Below are 20902 nucleotides of genomic sequence, written 5' to 3'. Positions count from 1 at the left end.
TGTCTCTGCTGTTCTCCCATTATTTGTCCTTTCAGACACAACAAAACACAGCTTTGAAGTCTGGATTTTTCTTCAGGGCATTCAAGCTGTAATTTCGTCTTGTAAGATTTATCATATTCTGACAAAATACATGAAATCTTTAAGTCTAGACGTTTTTGATGTGTATTGAAGCACTTTGATGAGTTAAAGATGTCTCAGAAACGTCTGTTCTTGCATTTTAATGAATACTTCTCTCAATTTCCGTTTGTTCCCTAAATTCACTCGACCGATTTATCACGTGACCTACTTTTTATTATAATTTATTTTTATTGTTTTGGTGCTGGACCATTAGATTTACATGGGAAGATGTGGTATGTTACAATGCTCGTGATGTAGATTACCAAAGCAAGCCTGGAGCTCACGTTACTTGTGTACTTGGCGGCTGTGACCCATCTTAACGTGAACGTGCTGACGTTGAACGACAACAGCAGTAAGTAGCGTGTTGGCAAAGACAAACACAACAAGTCAAAAGTGAACAGGCTAAATGGTTGTTCCTCATGTTCTAGAGAGCGTGTGTTGTAATTTTGACTGCCCCATAAAATACATCGTGGAAGCCATGACGTTAGTCTACATACGAGTGTATATTCTTGGAACTTAGATTTCAATATTCAAGAGGTCTCTAAGGAGCCTCCAAAACCTCCTCTCTTCTCACTCACATCTACATGGACAGAAAGAGACCAGGTTAGAAAACAAAACATTAGGGAATATATACTAATTACTTTACATAAAACATTCAATGTATTTTATTATTAGTAGCTTTGTCAAGAAAACTAGATTAATGGATATACTAAATTATTTACATTTTTACACTGAATGAATAAATAGAATTTTTTTCGTAAATTCAAATTATTTTCTAAAGCGGCTGATCCGTGGATTATCTGCGAATAGACGTAATTGGGCGACTATCTAAGATGGACGTATTTGAGTGATGAATTTGTTCACCCCTCAACGCTTTTATGTTTCATTTATAATCCTCCTCCCCGTTTATTGAAATATGTTTTTTTCACATACAATGCACAAAGCAACATACAATGAGCACTAACAGCATTCAAAGGGCGCTGCGTTAAGTAAAGGTTAGGTTAGGCTAAGTTAGGTCAGATTAAGTTAGGTTAGCTGTTGAATATTATTATGTATCAGTTTCATAAAAATAAATGTAGTTTCATAAAAAACTACTCAGATTCTTGAAATCCCGCTTTTTAAATTTGTGTATTCCAAAATGAGTTTATTTTTACTGCCAAGTCTACTTGCTAAGGACAAATATCTTCACTAAGGATATATCACAAACGTCAGCTTGAGTAAGAGATGACTGGATACGACTAATTGAGAGCTCGAGTTAGACACGAGAGCCGGTCAAGAAACGTACACACAGTCGGTCACGTGAAGTATTCATAGCCGAATGTAGAGCTGCAGAAATAACCGGAGGGCAGTTAACCTCCTGGCGTCGCTCGCTAAATCTTCTGCCATCAAACAGAACGATCTCATAAACTTCAACTTAGGAATGGTCCACATGATTCCTTGCATTCCTGGTAGCAAAAATCTGGAATGGAATAGTCCACATTTATGTTTTGTTGATATTTCAGTCCAATTTTGTTTTGCTTTACAACACGAAACATGTCGTGACTGAAGATTGACGCCCTAATATCTCAAGATTTTAATTGTGTGTGGAATGTTTGGACGTGGTGTGAACCCATAACCAGTAGACTCGACAACGGCCGCTAGCCTAAGAACTAAGATTGGTCTCCTATTATATCTATAAATGTAACACATTCAAATCTTGCACTTAGTTGTGCATGTTGCTTAATACCAGTAGTCTCTAGGGCCGTAAGGGACATATAGGCACACTTGACAACCACTTGAATAATTAATAGTTACTATCTTTAGACCCAAAATAATTTCCACAGATAAAATTGATATATTTTTACACGTTAAAGCTGCCCAATTAACTCCTCAACTCATTAATAATTCTCAGACAATTAAGATAACAGACATTTGTAACAGTTTGTTTTACTAAAATAAAACACTACGTTTCGAGGAATGGAATCTATCCTCTTCATCAAGTATCAAAAATCTTGAGACATAAGGTTGAGCATGCACAGAAGTAAAATAATGTTAATATGTGGCAATGAACTCGCCGTCATGCTTAATAACTGAAAAGACAGTTTTTCTTCTTTATGTTCTTTATTTTTGTATGTACTAATACCTCCCTCACCTGACGGAAGAGGACAGATTCCAATTCTCGAAACGTTGTGTTATACCTTTTGTAACATATAACGATGGCAAAAGTCCGAAATCATGTTATTCTGAGAACTGAAAAAGGTTGTACTTCAAAGGATTTTTATATATTTCTGTCTATACTTCTTTTTATGCCTTGAGGTTTTTGTATGTTTTCCTTGTTTATGCCTCGCAAACCTGTTATCCAATCATCCGTCGCCAATAATAAATTTTAAGCAAAGAAATGAAGGATGTGTTCAGCTGGAAGGCACAATTATGTGGAATATCTCTAGGAAACAATTGTTTCCTCGGCAGCTCATAAAGCACAATTGCACAATGAAAGTGTATGCGTTCATAAAGCACAATTGCGATAACATATTACGTGTTTATATAAGGTTACCAGTCTTACTGAGAACATACTTTACTATAAAATACTAAATGTCTTTCACACTTGTTGAATTTAAATATATCACTCTCCCAATCTACGTATTTAGTGATTTTTTTCCCTGAAAACATGTATATAATTAAAGCACATCTCTGTGTTATTTAAACGCGTAAAAACATATAAAAGCCATAAAATTATTTGTGAATTCAAAATTTTGATATTTAATATTTCGTAATATCAATAAAAAAATTAATAAGTAGTTACGCGACTAAACACTCTTAAACTAAAAAAAATTAGTAATTCTTATGAAGAAGTTTCTTTAAATAAATAAACAAATATAATTTGTTAAAATTAGTATGGCTGGCGATAGATTCCTGTTTTAGAAGCAATTTCTGAATCATTCCACAAATACTGAGCTGTGTTGAAGTAAAGTACACGTTGGTAGCGTTAGTTGTAGTAATGTGCAGGATTCCTGTACTAGCAGCAATTTCTGAATCATTCCACAAATACTGAGCTGTGTTGAAGAAAAGTACATGTTGGTAGCGTTAGTTGTGTAATGTGCAGGATTCCTGTACTAGAAGCAATTTCTGAATCATTCCACAAATACTGAGCTGTGTTGAAGTAAAGTACACGTTGGTAGCGTTAGTTGTAGTAATGTGCAGGATTCCTGTACTGGAAGCAATTTCTGAATCATTCCACAAATACTGAGCTGTGTTTAAGTTAAGTACATGTTGGTGGCGTTAGTTGTGTAACGTACAGGATTCCTGTACTAGAAGCAATTTCTGAATCATTCCACAAATACTGAGCTGTGTTGAAATAAAGTACATGTTAGTGGCGTTAGTTGTGTAACGTACAGGATTCCTGTACTAGAAGCAATTTCTGAATCATTCCACAAATACTGAGCTGTGTTGAAGTAAAGTACATGTTGGTAGCTTTAGTTGTGTAACGTACAGGATTCCTGTACTAGCAGCAATTTCTGAATCATTCCACAAATACTGAGCTGTGTTGAAGTAAAGTACACGTTGGTAGCGTTAGTTGTGTAATGTACAGGATTCCTGAACTAGCAGCAATTTCTGAATCATTCCACAAATACTGAGCTGTGTTGAAGTAAAGTACATGTTGGTGGCGTTAGTTGTGTAACGTACAGGATTCCTGTACTAGAAGCAATTTCTGAATCATTCCACAAATACTGAGCTGTGTTGAAGTAAAGTACACGTTGGTAGCGTTAGTTGTAGTAATGTGCAGGATTCCTGTACTAGAGGAAATTTATGAATCATTCCACATAATATACTGGGCTGTGTTGAAGTAGAGAACACGTTGGTACAGTTCGTTGTAATGTGCAGGATTTCTGTACTAGAGACAATTTCTGAATCATTCCACAAATACTGAGCTGTGTTGATATAGAGTACACGTAGGTAGCGTTAATTACCGTAATGTGCAGTAATGTTGCCGAGTGAGACCTGTCTGTCTGCCGGCGTCACTTTCTCTCCTTGCTCAGAGCCTGGTCCAGACGGCAGTTGCGTCATGTGGCACGGTTACCTCATCGTCAAAACATCCAGCCGTTAAGGTCCTGTCTCAAGTCATAATTCATTGTTTAGTATATGTTGTGTTATTTATAACATATTAGGCGCAGCTGTAACACGAGCTTTAAACTTCTGCGATGCGATGATCGTAAGAGCAATTACTAAGAGTATGTTTATCGATCTCCGAGAGTTAACGGAGGGCATTTTGTCTTTTTACATCTGCATATTTAAAACCAACATCACGTATAAGTCTTTATTTCTTGGTAACCAATTTGGCTTCCTTTTATTTTCGGGAGTTTATAATTTCGACATCAAGTGGTATGCAATGCAATTTTATCAGTCCAGGATTTCTACAGTACACACTTAATATTGTATTTTGGTCTGCAGCATTTTCTATGAGACTACTAACATTCATCAGCTCACGGTTGCTGATGAAGCGTTAGTTTAATGTTCAAACGTGTCAACAACTTGATTAGGTCTGAAGAACAGGCGACCCAAAGGCTAAAGAGATGCTGAAGTTCATAAGTCACTGAGTCACAGGAAACTAGGCGGTCTCAAATTTGTATTACACAGAAACAAAATCGAGGAATCTCCACGTCTGAAATCTATATAACGATGCAAACGAAAGAAGGTACACGTCATGTCATAGATTCTATCGAGAACTTTACTATCGTGTACTAATGTATTAAAATGACCTGTAATGGACACAGGCACCAGACCCTAGAGATCCTCCAATTGTTAGTCAAATCGATCGTAAGCTCTTTTTTACAATCTCTAGGTTTCACTAGATCGCATTTCTGTTGTTTAACGTAGTTGTCGTGTAACGAAAACATCGTGTTATTTTTTCAGTTGTCTATCGTCTAACTTAAAACCGAATAACAAATATATTAGTAAAGGAAAAATGGTAATCAAGAATTGATTTAATTGGCATTGCGTTACAATCGGATTATGAAACTGGGCTCTGAATACACCAGATAACGCGAGAACGGTCGGCTGATATTGGAGTTAGGCGAGAAACCAGAACCACGATTATGGCCAGCAGCTGCCGACTGCGGCCCGCGACAATTCGGGTGCACGCGGAAGTTAGGACACCGGATGTTTGGGTAACGGAACAGTGGCGTGGCCAAGAGCCGAGACATTCACTGTGTTGAACCAATGAGCCAATCCTGGTCGATCCGGTGAGTAAACTGTCAGGGTTTGAAACCTACAGGAGGTGTGAGCAGATCACTAATACAACATCACAAGGTGCTCTTAGTCAGTGACGTCCTAAATAATCCCTCCGGCCATTCAAGAGTAGGTAGATGTTTTTACAACAAAAATATAAATAATGTATTTACTGTGGGTGTTAAATCTAATCGATATCTCGAAATCCATTCAAGATACACAAAACATTGTTACGTGTTTAGGAATGTCATTACCATTCCAAAACATTTAATACATCCATGTAAAAATCCAAATTTTAAACGATAAACTTTAATGTTTTTAATTTAGGTCCGTAAATAACGCAGTTGTTAATTTTTTTTTTTTAAAGTTAAACCGAATCTAAATATATTGGAACTAAATAGCATACCGAGCCGACCTACGAACGTAACCGAGATATTTATGATATAAGAATGTTAGGGCTCTGGGGAGTGGTTCAATGGAGTTATGTGTAAGTTTTCCTTTAGTGCTACCATGAGGACAATAACATTCCAATACGCAGATATTGCATACAAAGTCAACCTAAAATGACGATACATTGTAAATGTATCATTTCACGTTTCGTAAAGAAATTCTGCTAAGAGAACAAATGGGGTACCTAAATGTCTATGCTTTAGTCTGTGAAGGCTGCAATTACTTGTGAATTCACAAGCAAAAATAATCACCTTGTATAATTAGAGAAATTTGTTTTCGTCCTAAAGCAGAAAATTGTCGTGTAAGTGTGGAAACCGGCTTTAGCAGAAACACACTGGAACTGCTGCAAGGAACCATAAGAGTTTGGCCATTATACGAAATGACCCGAACTGAATAAATGAGGTTATATCGACGACAGCCTGCTGCTATTCCTGTAGATTCCACGTCAGTTTCATCGTGAATAATACAGTAGTTGAACACGTCGATTACAATCTATTATTTGATATAAGTTATTATATATATATATTATATATATATATATTATTTGGCATTTGTTAATCCATGACATTTATTTTAATTCAAAATCTATACTTTAGAATAATTAGAAAAGTTCATAATATCAAGTTGTATTTAATCCCAGAGAACACGCCATCTCAACGTAACACAGATGAGATAAAGTTAAACAACAACTGAAGAATAAATTATGTACACGCACGAGCATTCCAAAAGCAACAGATTATCCTTCTCAAGCTTACTGTTTATTCCGTACCTTGGTTACCGATGGCCACAGTACGCTTTGCAAACTGTAATATTGATTAGAGAGCTGCTAAACAGCATATGAAAGTCAAACCGCGTTAGTTCAGTGCTGATTAAGTGTTAATTAGCTTTATAGAACCGTAAGGACCTTTACTGTGTGTTGTTGAAACGTTTACAGTTCCGCTGAGTTTCCTGCACTGAATAGCTCGATTCATCAGTTGGTTACATTATACAATTTCTATAGCTTTGTCTTAATATGTGTACAAGTTACCATGGATCTTAATTATATATCATTAGTTAATTTTATAAAACCATTCATTTGTTTCTGCCAGAAATTATAAATTTTAACTCTGACTATTATGTTGCCCAGTACCGCATTTTATGTTTTCAAACAAGGGCTTTCATCTTACTTATGTATTGTGGCCTTCAATGGACGATACTTTTGTATCGGGCTGACCTGCCCCAACCCCTCCGAAAGTGATGATCTCTCAAATTACATTTTTAACGCTAAAAGATAGATAAAAGTATCTAACTCAGTGCAAATATTTTTAAAATATTATGGGAAAGTTATTTATGTAAAGGGATGTAATAAACGCCAAAAAAGTCATGGATTTAAACTTAAAAACATAATTTAAAAATTATTAGCATTATAATTAAAATTGGAACAGGTCTTTAGTATACAATCATTCAAATTTTAAACACTTAAACATTTTTGAGTCTTACTGTACAGTACTGTAACTAATTAATTGTAAGAAACTATAATTTGTGTATGTGTTTTTTTTAATACGCCTACATTCCCCACAGCGCATGTTGCAATTCTCTCATTTTGACGATATCTAAATCGTTCTTTAGAAATCAATGGATCAATCTTGGATTTCATTTGTTCTCTGGCCGAAGGGGGGGGGGGGAGGTTGGCCCCCTTTACCTCTTTTGTTGGGCTCTCAGCTTTTAAATTCTTATTCCCGTATATTAGTCGTTTATAAGTGAAAGTAACGTAAAAAATTACTTGATAAAATGGGTTTTTTTTTACAAGATATGTTAAAAAGGGAACTATTTTATAGCCACATGACCTTACGGTAACTATCTTCCTCCTAATTCAGATTTTCGCAAACTGCACTAGTCAGGTCCCAGATTTAAAACAGTTTCCAAATGTAAGTTTTTGCCTCGACTAAGTATGTTTATGAAGAGTAACAATATTATGTACAATGAGTGCATCGTGCACCACAACGTGACAGCAGCCACAGTGCCGGGACTCTTTACTTTGAAATTAGCTGATGTAACCTTTAAATGTCAAGATAACCTTTGAAGTTCACATCAACTACATGCATCGCTGTTTTGTGTTGTTTTTGTTTAGCGGTTTTGTGATTTATGTTGAAATTAATATTTACGTGTCTTTTAAATATCGAATCGATAAATGCAACTGCTTCACTGTAGATTAGCAAGTTATATCGCATAATTTCAGTGTATTAATGTACATTTATTCGTTCACTTCAATTGCAAATCGTGATCTAAAGTGATTCAAGATAGAAAATAAGTTTAATTGTAAAGACACTTTAATATCTTTTTACGTGGATAATTGCAACATGCCCACTTCTAAAAATGTCTTCTTACCTATAAAATAACGAAAAGAATAAACTAAAACATACTTACTATGGCCATTATGAAAGATGTGGGTTGATGTGTAACCGAGAGAAAACACTAATGGTGTTGCAGGAATTTAAGAGACACCAAACCCTCCCGTTATTGTGATACAGTACTCTATATGGAAAAATAGGTGTGGTTTGATTTAAAAGAGAAAACATGGTGGAGCAGGAATTTAAGAGACACCAAACCCTCCCGTTATTGTGATACAGTACTCTGTATGGAAGTACAGATGTGGTTTGATTCAAAGTCGTAACGGAGAGAAAACACTAATGGTGTAGCAGGAATGTAGGAGTCTCCAAACTGCACTGCCAGTACGGAGAGCTGAACCCGGTTTTTCTATATCAGTCACATCTGTAGAGCACGTGTGATGTACGTGCAGGCAAGCAGACAGTCCTGGCATTTGCTGTAACACTCGTTACGTCTTTCGTCACAGGCGTACAACGATAGTTGCGAGTTACTTGTATAATTAGATTTATTAGAAAAACATTACCTTTTATTAAGAACCGGACAGTATAAAGTCGTATCGCTGTGCGATGATTCCTGACAGAGACTTGGAACTTAAGACTTAGTTCCTATTCTTCCAAGAAAGAAGGTCATTCAATTTGTGGCCAAAAGGTCAAGGGGAAGTAAAGTAACAAAAGTCACAAACGACCATGATCGCAACGAGATAAACACAGAATTAACAAATTAGGAAATAAATTTTAAATACGTGTTATGGTTTTTTTAGATTCATTACGTGCCATATTTCCATAAATTACCGACAAATTAATTAATTTGCTTTTTTGGGTTTGTCAGTTTTAAATACGGAACATTTTAACTTAATCTGCAATGTCCTAACGTTTTGTGGAGTAATTCGATGCTCCTTTGGCTTATTGATTATTTAAAGTTTTTTTTTTTAAATTGAATAATGAATAACATTAAATATTTAAATTATTCATTTCGCATTTTAACAAGTGTCTGGGAACAGAGAACGAGACCATAATAACATAGTTACATAATGTAGCCTATTGTATTATGCGGCCAACGACAAAAACAATGCCATTCTGTTGTCGTGCTGATGTAGATATGCATGCAGTGCTCGTATTATGTAGGCTAGAAAGTGATTCAGTGCGCAATGAGTCATTCATTACAATCGAAAATCGACCAAGAAGTTTATTATATAACATTATGTAGGTCAACAAGCAGGTTTTTAATTCCAGTAAATAAATAGCTATACTTCGGGTTTCTTGGCTTACACCGCCTTGAGGCTGACTTTTTTTAGATTACAAAATAATTTACGAATCCGCACTATTAAGCTAGCCATTATAATTATAACGTTACTAAAAGGTCTATCAATTAACATTACTGTAAGTGTTTCTATGTGTGTAAGTATGGTGCAACGTCAGTGTCACAGTTGAGCAGAAATTCGCCAGAGCTCTCCCACCATGGAGCCTGTTTCGTATTGTAGCCAAAGTTTCATTTTCTGTGCCTAGGACCTATTACGGTTTAATACTGTTAACGTCAGTGTCACAGTTGAGCAGAAATTCGCCAGAGCTCTCCCACCATGGAGCCTGTTTCGTATTGTAGCCAAAGTTTCATTTTCTGTGCCTAGGACCTATTACGGTTTAATACTGTTAACGTCAGTGTCACAGTTGAGCAGAAATTCGCCAGAGCTCTCCCACCATGGAGCCTGTTTCGTATTGTAGCCAAAGTTTCATTTTCTGTGCCTAGGACCTATTACGGTTTAATACTGTTAACGTCAGTGTCACAGTTGAGCAGAAATTCGCCAGAGCTCTCCCACCATGGAGCCCGTTTCGTACTGTAGCCAAGTTTCATTTTCTGTGCATAGGACCTATTACGGTTTAATACTGTTAGTGTAAGTTCTTTATATGAAAACGTCAGTATTATTTATCAATGTCATTTATTACTTTCTCGTTATAAATTCCTTATTTTTCTCAGACATTAAACCAAAAAACATGTTTCGTTGAGGTAAAGTAACGACCAAAGGAATACGATTGTTTTATTTACGACAACAATTTCTCGCGTTCAAGAGTAAGTGAGTACTATACGTACTATTGTTGATGCCTCATTGAACTCAGCGCTTATCGTTGCGCAGACAGAAGCGCGCCCAATCTGGTGTCAAAGGATCGTGTTCCGTCGTCGGCGTCGTTGGGGGGCTTCCATCGATTTCGGCCGACATCCGACACCCTGTCTGTGTTTGTGTGGTCGATCCCCGTGTTTTCCTCCGAACGATTCCATTCTCATTTTCCACTTTCTTGGTAGAACTTCTTTACAAAGCTTAGTAATAAAGCCAAACAACATTCACTATTGTCATATACATACAAGTTGTGCAAAATGTCTGGAAACACATAATATTTTTTAAACCGTAGCTGATAAAATCTACAAACTGTTATACTGCTATCTCATCCGCTTTTTAATGCAATAACCAACACAGCTTACATTAGGAGGACGGCTAATGGGGAGTGTCCTGGCAATCTTAAATCCAAATGCAAGTCTAGGTCAACATGCGTACCATTTATAGGTTTTTATTATTAGAACATAATGCCGCAAATCACATTATATAATTTTTATTCGTTACAAAATGTCGGCTGTTTAAATAAGATCAATATTGAACTCTTAAACCACCGCCATTTTGTACAGGATAAATGTTTTAGGAATCACTCTATTAGAAAATAGAGCACTTTAAGTACTGAAAGTATTGAAATATTGAATATTGATTGTCAGTAATTAAAAGGAATGTTTGAGTTTTATGCCAAAACTTTCACACATCGTGTATATTTATATATAACTCGGAGAGTAGTCTACTTATTGGGACTCGGTGTTGGAGATTTACAGTTGCATTACACGCCACTTTGTGGGTATAAGTCATTTTATAATATGGTGGATAGAGTTGTGTTCTACTGACAGTACTTATTTTTGTCGAAGACATTCGTTATTATTACCATTATAAATGGAATTTTGGGTTAATAGTCGAGTTAATGTAATGTTTAATATCTCTAAAATTACTTTACGAGTTCACTGATTCCACATTAGGGGCTATAAAATGATATTAAACTCTAAACTCTCTGGTTTTCCCATCACGCCACTGTCTTATCCTTCAATCGCGTTAAGTCCAAAGTACAATTTCATCCGAAAACTCATTAACCACCTCTTCCACACCCCAAGGCTCACGTACAGAACGTTTCTTGTCCTATTGTAATTGGGAAGAGAGCCAAAAACATTCACTAAATCAACAAGCGTTGAAAATACAAGTTTGGTTGTAAATGTGTTACAGATGAAGTTGCTCGACGGTGGTTAGGTACTACGTTGGACATATGTAAGGGACAACAGACAACTCACAACATGTTGTCAGTAGACATTTAGTTTAGACACTTGTACAACCGGTTATAGCCTAGCCGCTAATTGGTCGAGGCTATAAATCTAATGTTTGTATTAACTGTTGTGATGTCATTGCCAGCTCTGTCGTTACAGATGTCTTCTTGACCCCTTCAGCGTCGTCATGACCAAACTAACTGGTCGTTACAGATTGTACAGCGCGGCGTTACCGATTTCGTTACAGATTCGCCAAGGAGGACGGAAATATAAAAAAAAAAAACTTTTTATTTTATACAACTGAAACACGTTGAAACTTATGAAATTAATATATTTTCACTAAATGAAGATATATTAATAACTTCTTTTCATTTATGCAGTTGAAAACCATTTCCAAGATTCTAAACGTGCATAGTAAATAGTTCGATCCTTGGAAATGCTTCATCTACACACATCTAAACATTTTATAATTTTCTTAATTTACGTGTCGTTTAATTATTTGATGAAATATGTTTTAGAACTTAATTTTGTGTGCATTCTTATCATTATAAAAGGAGACGTTTAAATATGTGGGAGAATTTATTAAGGAAAGGAAACTGTGTGATATTATCAACAATGAACATTTTAAATCCTAGAAATAGGAAAGAATGACGAACTATCCGAGAACGCAAATCCCCGCAGATTCACTTCCCTGATCCTTCGTATCAATTAGTATGTAAGGGTCAACTTAGTAGGTACCTACTCACCTTTGTTTTATTTTCAAACAGAGACAGAATGTTGCTATTTTCTATTGACGCAAATTACTTTATATCTCGCTGTAACCAGCAAACGTGAATGTAATGTCCAACTGTACAAATATTCGTTGAACAAAACATTGAATTTTGTACTTAACTACTCTACTATTTAAATGTTTTTTTCTTACTGTGTTATGTGTAGTAACAATCCACAACGTAAAACAACTTATCTTTAAGAGAGGTGTTTTGTTAATAAATTATTTGATATAATTTTGAGACTTGCCCGTTGCAACATCGATGAACATATATTGCCTATAACACGCCCATTGTGTTCAAGGTAGAGCCGCTACTCGCCTCGAGGGTCTCATATTGCTCCTGAAAGGGCTAAAAGGGTTAGCTTTAATGTTTGATAAAAGCTTTTCAAGGAACCCTCGCCCCAACCACTAACATATCCACACTACACCTTCACGGCTGGGTGTAGTACGGAACAAAGAATCGCGATCGTTCAATCAATCCACACCTGTCGACATTTAAAGCGGAAAATTCCAAGTAATTGTTCTGTCGTCAAGTGCTTAGATGTTTCACTTGTAAGTCCTATTGAAGTACAGATTTACACCACCACCCTTCAGTATTGTGGAGATTGCTGTCCCTGAACTGTACTTCACTTCTCGACTTCGCGGGGACAGTATTGTTGGGTCTTTTTAAAAACTGTTATTTCTGTACAGTTGTTCTGATGTGGTTTATAGCGTTTATGTATTTATTTAAAATTGCTGGATACAAATGATAACAAGTTTATTTTTCCAAATACAATTATGGACCCTTTTCTGCATTATATGCGAACATTTATGGTATTAATATGAATATAATTAGGTGTTTCTTTACGCTCAGACAGCGTAGGTTTAAAAAGGTTTTTCTGAATCGTAATAGTAATTACATTTTTAAACCGTCTCAAACAGAAATGAAAAAAATAGAACTAAGTACATATTTAATAATTTCAGAGGAACATGCAATGTGATTCTGTAAAATTATACTTATAATTGAAATCGCTGAGAATGAAATTTTGTTTAGGTAAACTTGTACTCAGAACAAATTTAAATCGCGTTTTTTTAATTGTTTGGTCCAGTACCAAGTCCATTTCTCCATATGAGCTAGAACAGCAGAAACACTCAGTGTCTAAGTGATGTTAGCAACTGTTAATGAAGATTGAAATTAAAATTCAAAATTGTTTGAGCTCACAAGGGCCTAGGGCCTATGCGTAGGCTCCGGTCGTAAGAATATTGCAACTCAATATTAATAATAGGAAAATGTTACAATTATAAGTACAGAAAAATAGTAGTTATGTAATTCTAGAGATATTTTATAAAATGTTAAATTTATTTTTAACCCGGCTAGGTGGCAATGACAACGGCGATCACACAGGCTATCGATAAGTCACATTGATACCGATACACAATCTAATACAAATATAGTATTGTATAGATAATGTAGAATAAGATACGATCGTGTTGCAGAGTGTGCTGGCAGCGTGGGACGCAGTTGCGCGGCGCGATGTCCCCTCAATTGAAGAGATCACGGCTATAATTATCGCGGATGGCGAATGGACCGGTCGTGTATATATAGCCGTGACGGTTACGTGACGTACACTGTCTACAGCCAGCCTTGCGTACCTTGCACTTGCACTCGCAATTCTGCAGCTTTCACCCGAGCCACTGAACCCGTGCTGAGCTGAAGATCACAGTGTTGCGCAATATTGCGATCTTCCAGTGGACTCGTATGTTAGAAAATTAAAAACAATATAACAAAGTCCATTCTAAATATGTATACTTGCAGATGTACCTAAGTCTATTGAAAATGGTGGTGGAAATTTATGTTACACTTAATTTACGATGTACTCGTATATAAACAAACCTTTCAAATATTATTTACTTTCCATTAAAATTTTGGCTTTGAACAAACACTGCTAAAAACACTTTCCCTAGTTTTTTTCTTGAGTTTAGGTTTTTATTATTTTAAAATATTAACAGTAATTAACACCAAAACATAAATTGTTACTCAATGATCAATCACTACTGCCCCTACTCCCTCTATACATATAATAAACAAAAAATCTGAAGCACCATTTCCGACACAACACTAGCAAAAATGTCCGCAGTTCAAATTGCATATGTAAAGGGTACCTGATAAAAGGGTAAAAGGGTAAGTGATAATTAGGATACGCAATACTTTGTTGAAGAGCCCATTTTGAAAACTATAGATTTTTACTCCATTTCAACTGAATCGGGTAACTTTATCATTTTATTCTTAGTTGTCAAAGGCTATCTTAGCCGATCTAAAAACCTTCTCTAAGCCGAGGCTTTACACGATGGAAGGGAGGTGTCGGAAACGAGAGCAAAAAACTGTTTATGCCAAACTCTCAATGAAGACCCCAGTTAGCTTTTGTGCTAGTTCCTCTGAATGAAGAGGGGTGCGGCGTGTAAGGAAGGATCTTGTTGCATTATGAATGAAAGTCTACTGGGACGGGCTGTGTGTGCATGGGGTCCTGCCGTTCCCTACTCGTTTTGCAATCGTTTAGGATCGTTGTGATACATCGCGTTCCTCGTTTTACGTTGTGAACAATATCTGTATGCTACGTGTCATTCATAAATTAAGAGAGAATGTGCCATTCTTAAAAAAATAAGTATGTTTGGGATTTAACTACTTTAACTTTATTGCTTTCATGCTCAAAATATTGAGAATTTAAAATTCGACAATATTAAATTTTGTTTAGGGTTGGAACCTAATTCATTTTACAAGCAAGACAAACTGTAATTATACATTTTATTATTTTCCTTACAGGAATTTGTTATTTGCGAGTAGTTTTAATTTGTAAAAGTTTGTATTACTTATAACAGCACTAAGCACAAAACTTAATGTTAAGCAATTAAATATATTATTGCGTGTTTGAGACACATTGGGATATTAGAATTAAGAGATTTAGTTTTTATTTGTATTTTTATGAGCTGTTTAGAAAAATCTCAAACTTTGGTGTACTTCATCGTTTAAATATACAAAAATTATAATCTATGTAAAAAAAACTCAAAAACGTTATTGATATTAAATATATTTTAAAAATTAGACATTTCCCACAACGCTACGATCAAAAGTAAGAGCGTGCATGAGGTTCAACTGACTCGTAGCAGATTACTGTTGGCAAGATTTTCTTTAATTGTATATTTGCTGTTGCACTGGAACTGGACAGCTTATTCAGTAGATATTGCAATGGCAGGTACGTATTTTAACTGGACGTATTTCATTCGCGCCTTCAACCACATAATACTATTCTTCGGCATGTTGTGGCATCATATTGCATTCATACCATATTCAGGCGTCTCTCATTTTCTACTGATTTAATTCAAGAAGTAAATACCGAGTATAAAAATAAATAATAATAATAATAATGCCTTCATTTAGCCGAAGCTACTTCAACTTTCCAATGATTTAGTAAATTACAAATTCACATTGTAACCCTATAAGAACAATATTCAAACACTTTATACCCTTATTGTTTATGGGAGATATGTTATTTATTTTTATTATTATTAATAATATATAATTAATACGTTATTTTAAAGATAATTTTAATTCACCCCAACGCCCTTTTACGTGTTCAATCTTTTTATTGATTTTCAGAAAAACTCTCAAAATTGTATCTAATTTATTTAAATATTCAAGGCGTATACACTTTAAGAGAAAAAGTGTACACGTCTTTTTTCTTATAAATATATACGTTTGTGTGTTTAAAAAATGAAGTTTTAAAATTCAGTAGAGCCAGTTTGCAAGCAGAAATGGCTCAAAAAGTAAAAATATTTTGTTATAGTTGATTTAACTCTGTTATGATAATTTTAAATTTATTTATTGGTGAACAAATGTTTTATTGTATTTAGTGTAAATATAAAGACAAGTTTGACCTATAAAACCGCCCAAGCGGAGGGAAGGGTTGTTATCCCCCTCCCCCTCCCCACAAGCGTGTGTTTCGTCATCACACAAACTCATGACAAACAAATTAAGAGTCCTCTGTCCCTGTGCGTGTCTGGCGGCAGGGGGAGGGATACCAGTCATATATTTGTCTAAACCCCCTGTGAACATTTTACGCCAATTTAACACCTATAAACCCTTCATAGCAGAGGTTAAATAGAAGAGGGTCGCTTCAAAAACGCATCAAAAGGGGGTAGTACATCAGATGTGTAATATTAAAGGAAAATTAGATCTTTTTAAAGCAATTTTCTCAACTGAACATAAGCAAAAAACATTAATTGCCTCAAATTATTAACCAAATAAATTTAACAATTCTTTAATGTGTATTTCATAAAAATCTAGCTATTGCAACAAAACTTCCAGAAATTTATGCCATTTACGACTTTGACTCCTTGAATATGTATAAATCTTTTGGTGAAATGTTTGCACCACAAATATTGGTATTAATGATATTAAAACGCATTCTCTAATTTATATGTGCATAAAAATGTGAAAATTTACCACTACTTAAATAAGGGAACATGAATAAAAACAATAAAGTAGTATATCATAGATGTAGAACAAGTGTAGAAGGTGGAGTCCCTACAAACATGAAGACATCTATTTTGGTCAGGATTGCTACCATACTGTATTGTTGGAATTTTCACGCAATTAAACTGTAAGGTGTAATCGTGCAATGTATAGCATGTGGAGTGTACAGCAGTGGTGTAGCTAGGACTTTCGGGTGGATGAATCTGGTTGAAGAGTATACTTCACCGGCGAGGTGCATATATTGAAATAAATAAGATATACCAATTAAATTCAAAGTTAAAAATTAAACTGTTGTATTTTACATAAGTTGTATTGGTGTTATACATTTTTTCAGGGATTTTTGGAGAGTCATTTCTAATTCTCTCATCCTCCCCTGTAGTTGCACCACTGTATCCCAATGAAAGTCAGATGATAGTGGACAGACTGTGTTAATTGTCTTACAATGCCAGCATACATTATTAAGATTCACATATAATTGTTTGAGTAATTTGTAAACAACAAAGAATAATTCATTCTACTCATATTACTATTTCTGCTAATGGTAAGAAAGGTTTTTAACTATATTTAAATAATAAAAGGAATATTTCCTTTAATGAAAGGTGCATACTTAGTCAAAATTTAGGCAGTTTATCTCTCAGCTCTGTTTATTAAATGTAATCATGTCATGTGTAGGCAAATAATTACTATGAATAACATGGAGATAACAGAATTCCCTTTAGTACAGTATTCATTGTTCATTCCATTTTCTACTTTGCTGGTTCATTGATATATTCGGCATTACTCATTACAAGGTATTACTCATTACTGCATATCAAAACCAAATTTGAGTCCTAGTTCCCTGACCTACTCTGTACAAGCTCACTTGAACCTGTATTTTCATCTGTATTATTTTTTGTTGTATTTTATTATTTATTGAAAATTTCCAAACTAATATTGTATTATTTTTTCCAGCACTGACAGTGGATGGGACAACCCTTTCCGGCCAGACGGTGACCTGTCACGAGAGGCGGACGAGATAGTGGAACTGATAAAGGGTGGGAAGCCCATCACGCCCACGCCAGGTAGTACGGCGCCACCCCTGCCAGCGGTGGAGAGTGATGTGAGTGCCCAGACCGCCTCCCCCGCGAGCAGTCCTGCCCGGGGTGCCAACGGCACGGCCCCTGCCACTGCCACCGCCCCATCTCCCGCCCCCGTCACCAACAAGCCGGGGGCGGTGGAGCTGCAGCGTGCCACAGTCGCACCCAGCGATGCCAGCCAGGTCGAACACGTCGTACTCAAGAAGAAGCCCAAGTGCAAGTGCTGCGTGATACAGTAACAGAGCGCTGCCAGGGAAACCCACTTATGAGCGCGATGGTCAGCAGAGCCTTAGGAGAGACTGCATACCCCTCCCAATCAGGTCACAGAACATTCTTCTGGAACCTGAAGCTAATATTCAAATAACACATAATAAATTTCAGGAGATGTTTCTAAAGCACAGGTGGTTTGATGTTTGCTCGTACCAATTGTCTGCCAGATTCTATGAAGCATTCACAGTTTAAATACAGATCAAGGAAAATCCTAATTTATCACTAACTGTAGAAGAGTTCTGGAGGAATGACTCTCTTGATTTCTAAAAACAGTAATTCTGTATTGCATGTATGGTAGGGAGCTAAATTGGACTTGTGGCACCAAAATTATGACTCAACCTAATTTCGTACCTAAGACTTTGCTGAGCCGCAAATGACATTTCATATTGTGCTAACCATAAAAATGGTCACTAATTTGAAAGGACTTGTGATGACGTTCAACAAAATCCTCTGGAGCTGACGGACACCAAGTACCGAAACTAGTCAATTGACAGTGAGACGTGTCATAAGTGTGTGTTTTCCGCTGACTCTTCAACAGGACTCTGTATAAGGCTGATAGCTGCTTGACTGCGCTCTACTCTAGGCCTAGTTCAGTAGTGTATGTGCAGTGATTTCACATGTCTATGTGTTCAATATATTTTCTACAGCGTACACCATTGTATGCGACGTTTCTGTGCCGTAGTTGGTTTCAAAAAGCCCACCTCTGTAAGTCATGCAGGCCAGTCAATTATTGTTTTGCTGAGGAAATGGTTGCAGAAGGTACTGTTCGTTTTTTATATTATTAAATGCAATCAATGGCACAATAGAGTATAAGTACGTTAACACGTACAAATTTTCTTGCTACAGAATTCCAGTCAAAAGTTTTGCGTTTCCCAAATTGCAGATTGTGAGTTTAAATTCAACCTTATTACATTTGGCGTAGGTTTGACTGCTTAGAAAGTAATGTAAAATTAAATTGTATGGACTAAATCAAAGTGTCATTACATTGCTTTAAAAATTTATAGTTCAATAATTTTTCTACCTAAACAAAGAATTGTTTTCCAAATTTACTAGTTCTCAGGCAGTGCCAAAATGTTCAGCTCTTAAACCTGAAATTTATAATTAAATCAAAAAGTGACAACAATTTATGGTTCTAAAATTTCTATTGTTAGTAAAAAATGTGTTTTTGAGTTAATGTATACAAAAAAGGTAAAAGAAATGTGATAATAAATAGTGGTGAACACCAAGCCTAATGTGATGTGACATGTGATATGGGCCGGTAGCTGTTACGCTTGCTTTCCCCCCACACTGCACATATCTTAGTGCATCTCCTGCATTCTGATGCATTTAGTCTGTCAACGGCTATGTTTGTTATAGATTATGTTTAGTACCGCCTAAGTAAATGTATTTAACATTTATATTGTTGATCAATCATTACCATTTAGCCTTTTTATATTTTTTAAGGTGATGTAAGTAAGTGTGCTCGCTCGCGCTGTAAGTAGCAAACCTAGGGACTGTATATTTTTAATACAGTTGAATGTAAGTAAACAGCCTTATCCCAGTATTATTTTCTATTTTTCATCAAGGTCTAATATTTCGATTTTTGTTCGAGTACCTCAAAGGTTGGCAAAATTTTATAATTACTTTTCTTTGCATTGAATTTAATAATTTATTTTATGATGTATTTATGTTACTTGTTACGTGTTGAGATTTTATTTACTAATGTTTCCTGGTAAAAAAAATATATGTACAATACTAACTTCAAGGCAACTATGATCGGAGAAAATGTTTTATTTGTAAAATAAAATAGAAATATATATATAAATTGTGTATATATTGTATGTAATCCTACCCTATACAAAGTAATTAGTTTGTTTATTATTTATTGAAAAAAATAAACGACCACACAAAATGTTCATAATATACTATTTTAATTTTTGTTATTACCTTTGATTTTTCAAGGATGTTGATTGTATATATTTTAAAAGATGATTGTGTCAATGCCTATTATTACAGTTATAATTGTATTATCTATTGCTAGATTATTCTTTATATTGACTAATACTTGTGGTTATGTTCGACAGATTCTTGTGAATCACTATGGTGCGTAACATATTATTCTCCTAGCATTATTTTATATTATGTGTAAATAGTAAAAAAACTTATTCAAATACCATCATTAAGTTGTTTCATTCAATTCACATAACCTATTACCTATTATGTATATTCTATTCTATATGTAGTTAATGTACTGTCTTTTGGTGTATTAAGATATGCAGGGATTGTTAGACGGTTGTTTTTATTCACTGAAGTTAGTTTAAGATTCACCTTGACAACCTCATAAAATTTCTTAGAATGACTCCTTCATAATGAAAGATAGCAGGGTTTCGGACATTTGAAATTGTTATATGTTACAAAAGGTATAACCCAATATTTTCTGGATTGAAGTCTATGCTCTTTATCAGGTGGGCAGCAGGGTGTATTAATACAACAAAAATAAAGAAGAAAAGAAGGGAAAGAAAAGGTTTCAAAGATACCCGAAAACTTCTCAGAGTCCATTCAAGGCATTGTCACTGCGCATGATGCAAATATCCTCGTGCTCGTGACTTGTGCTCGGGACATTCTGTGCAGTGACAAACACCCCGACTGGACTCCAAGGAGTTTTAAATTATCTTTGAACCCTTCTTTTGTTATATCTGTCCTTTATTTTTGTATATATTAATGTTCCCCATCCCCATGAAGAGGATGGATTCCAATCCTTAAAGCCTTGTGTTATACCTTTTGTAACATATAACAATGGCAAATACCTGAAAT

At 35.4% G+C, this 20902-nt stretch overlaps 1 protein-coding gene across 2 annotated transcripts in view; it reads left to right on the top strand.

Annotated features, from left to right (window-relative positions):
- Nucleotides 1–20267, top strand: part of LOC124358127 (flocculation protein FLO11) — a 299990-nt gene extending 279723 nt beyond the window's left edge. For both annotated transcript variants that reach the window (XM_046810423.1, XM_046810431.1), the window contains exon 5: nt 17715–20267. In XM_046810423.1, the coding sequence (XP_046666379.1) occupies nt 17715–18078 (364 nt within the window). In that variant the 3' untranslated portion in view covers nt 18079–20267. The remainder of the gene's footprint in view (nt 1–17714) is intronic.
- Nucleotides 20268–20902: the final 635 nt, after the last annotated feature.

The sequence above is a fragment of the Homalodisca vitripennis genome, chromosome 1 (assembly GCF_021130785.1).
Source record: "Homalodisca vitripennis isolate AUS2020 chromosome 1, UT_GWSS_2.1, whole genome shotgun sequence".
In the NCBI taxonomy this organism is placed as follows: Eukaryota; Metazoa; Arthropoda; class Insecta; order Hemiptera; family Cicadellidae; genus Homalodisca; species Homalodisca vitripennis.
Note: the sequence above shows the minus strand (reverse complement) of the source record. Positions and strands in the feature narration are given on the sequence as shown.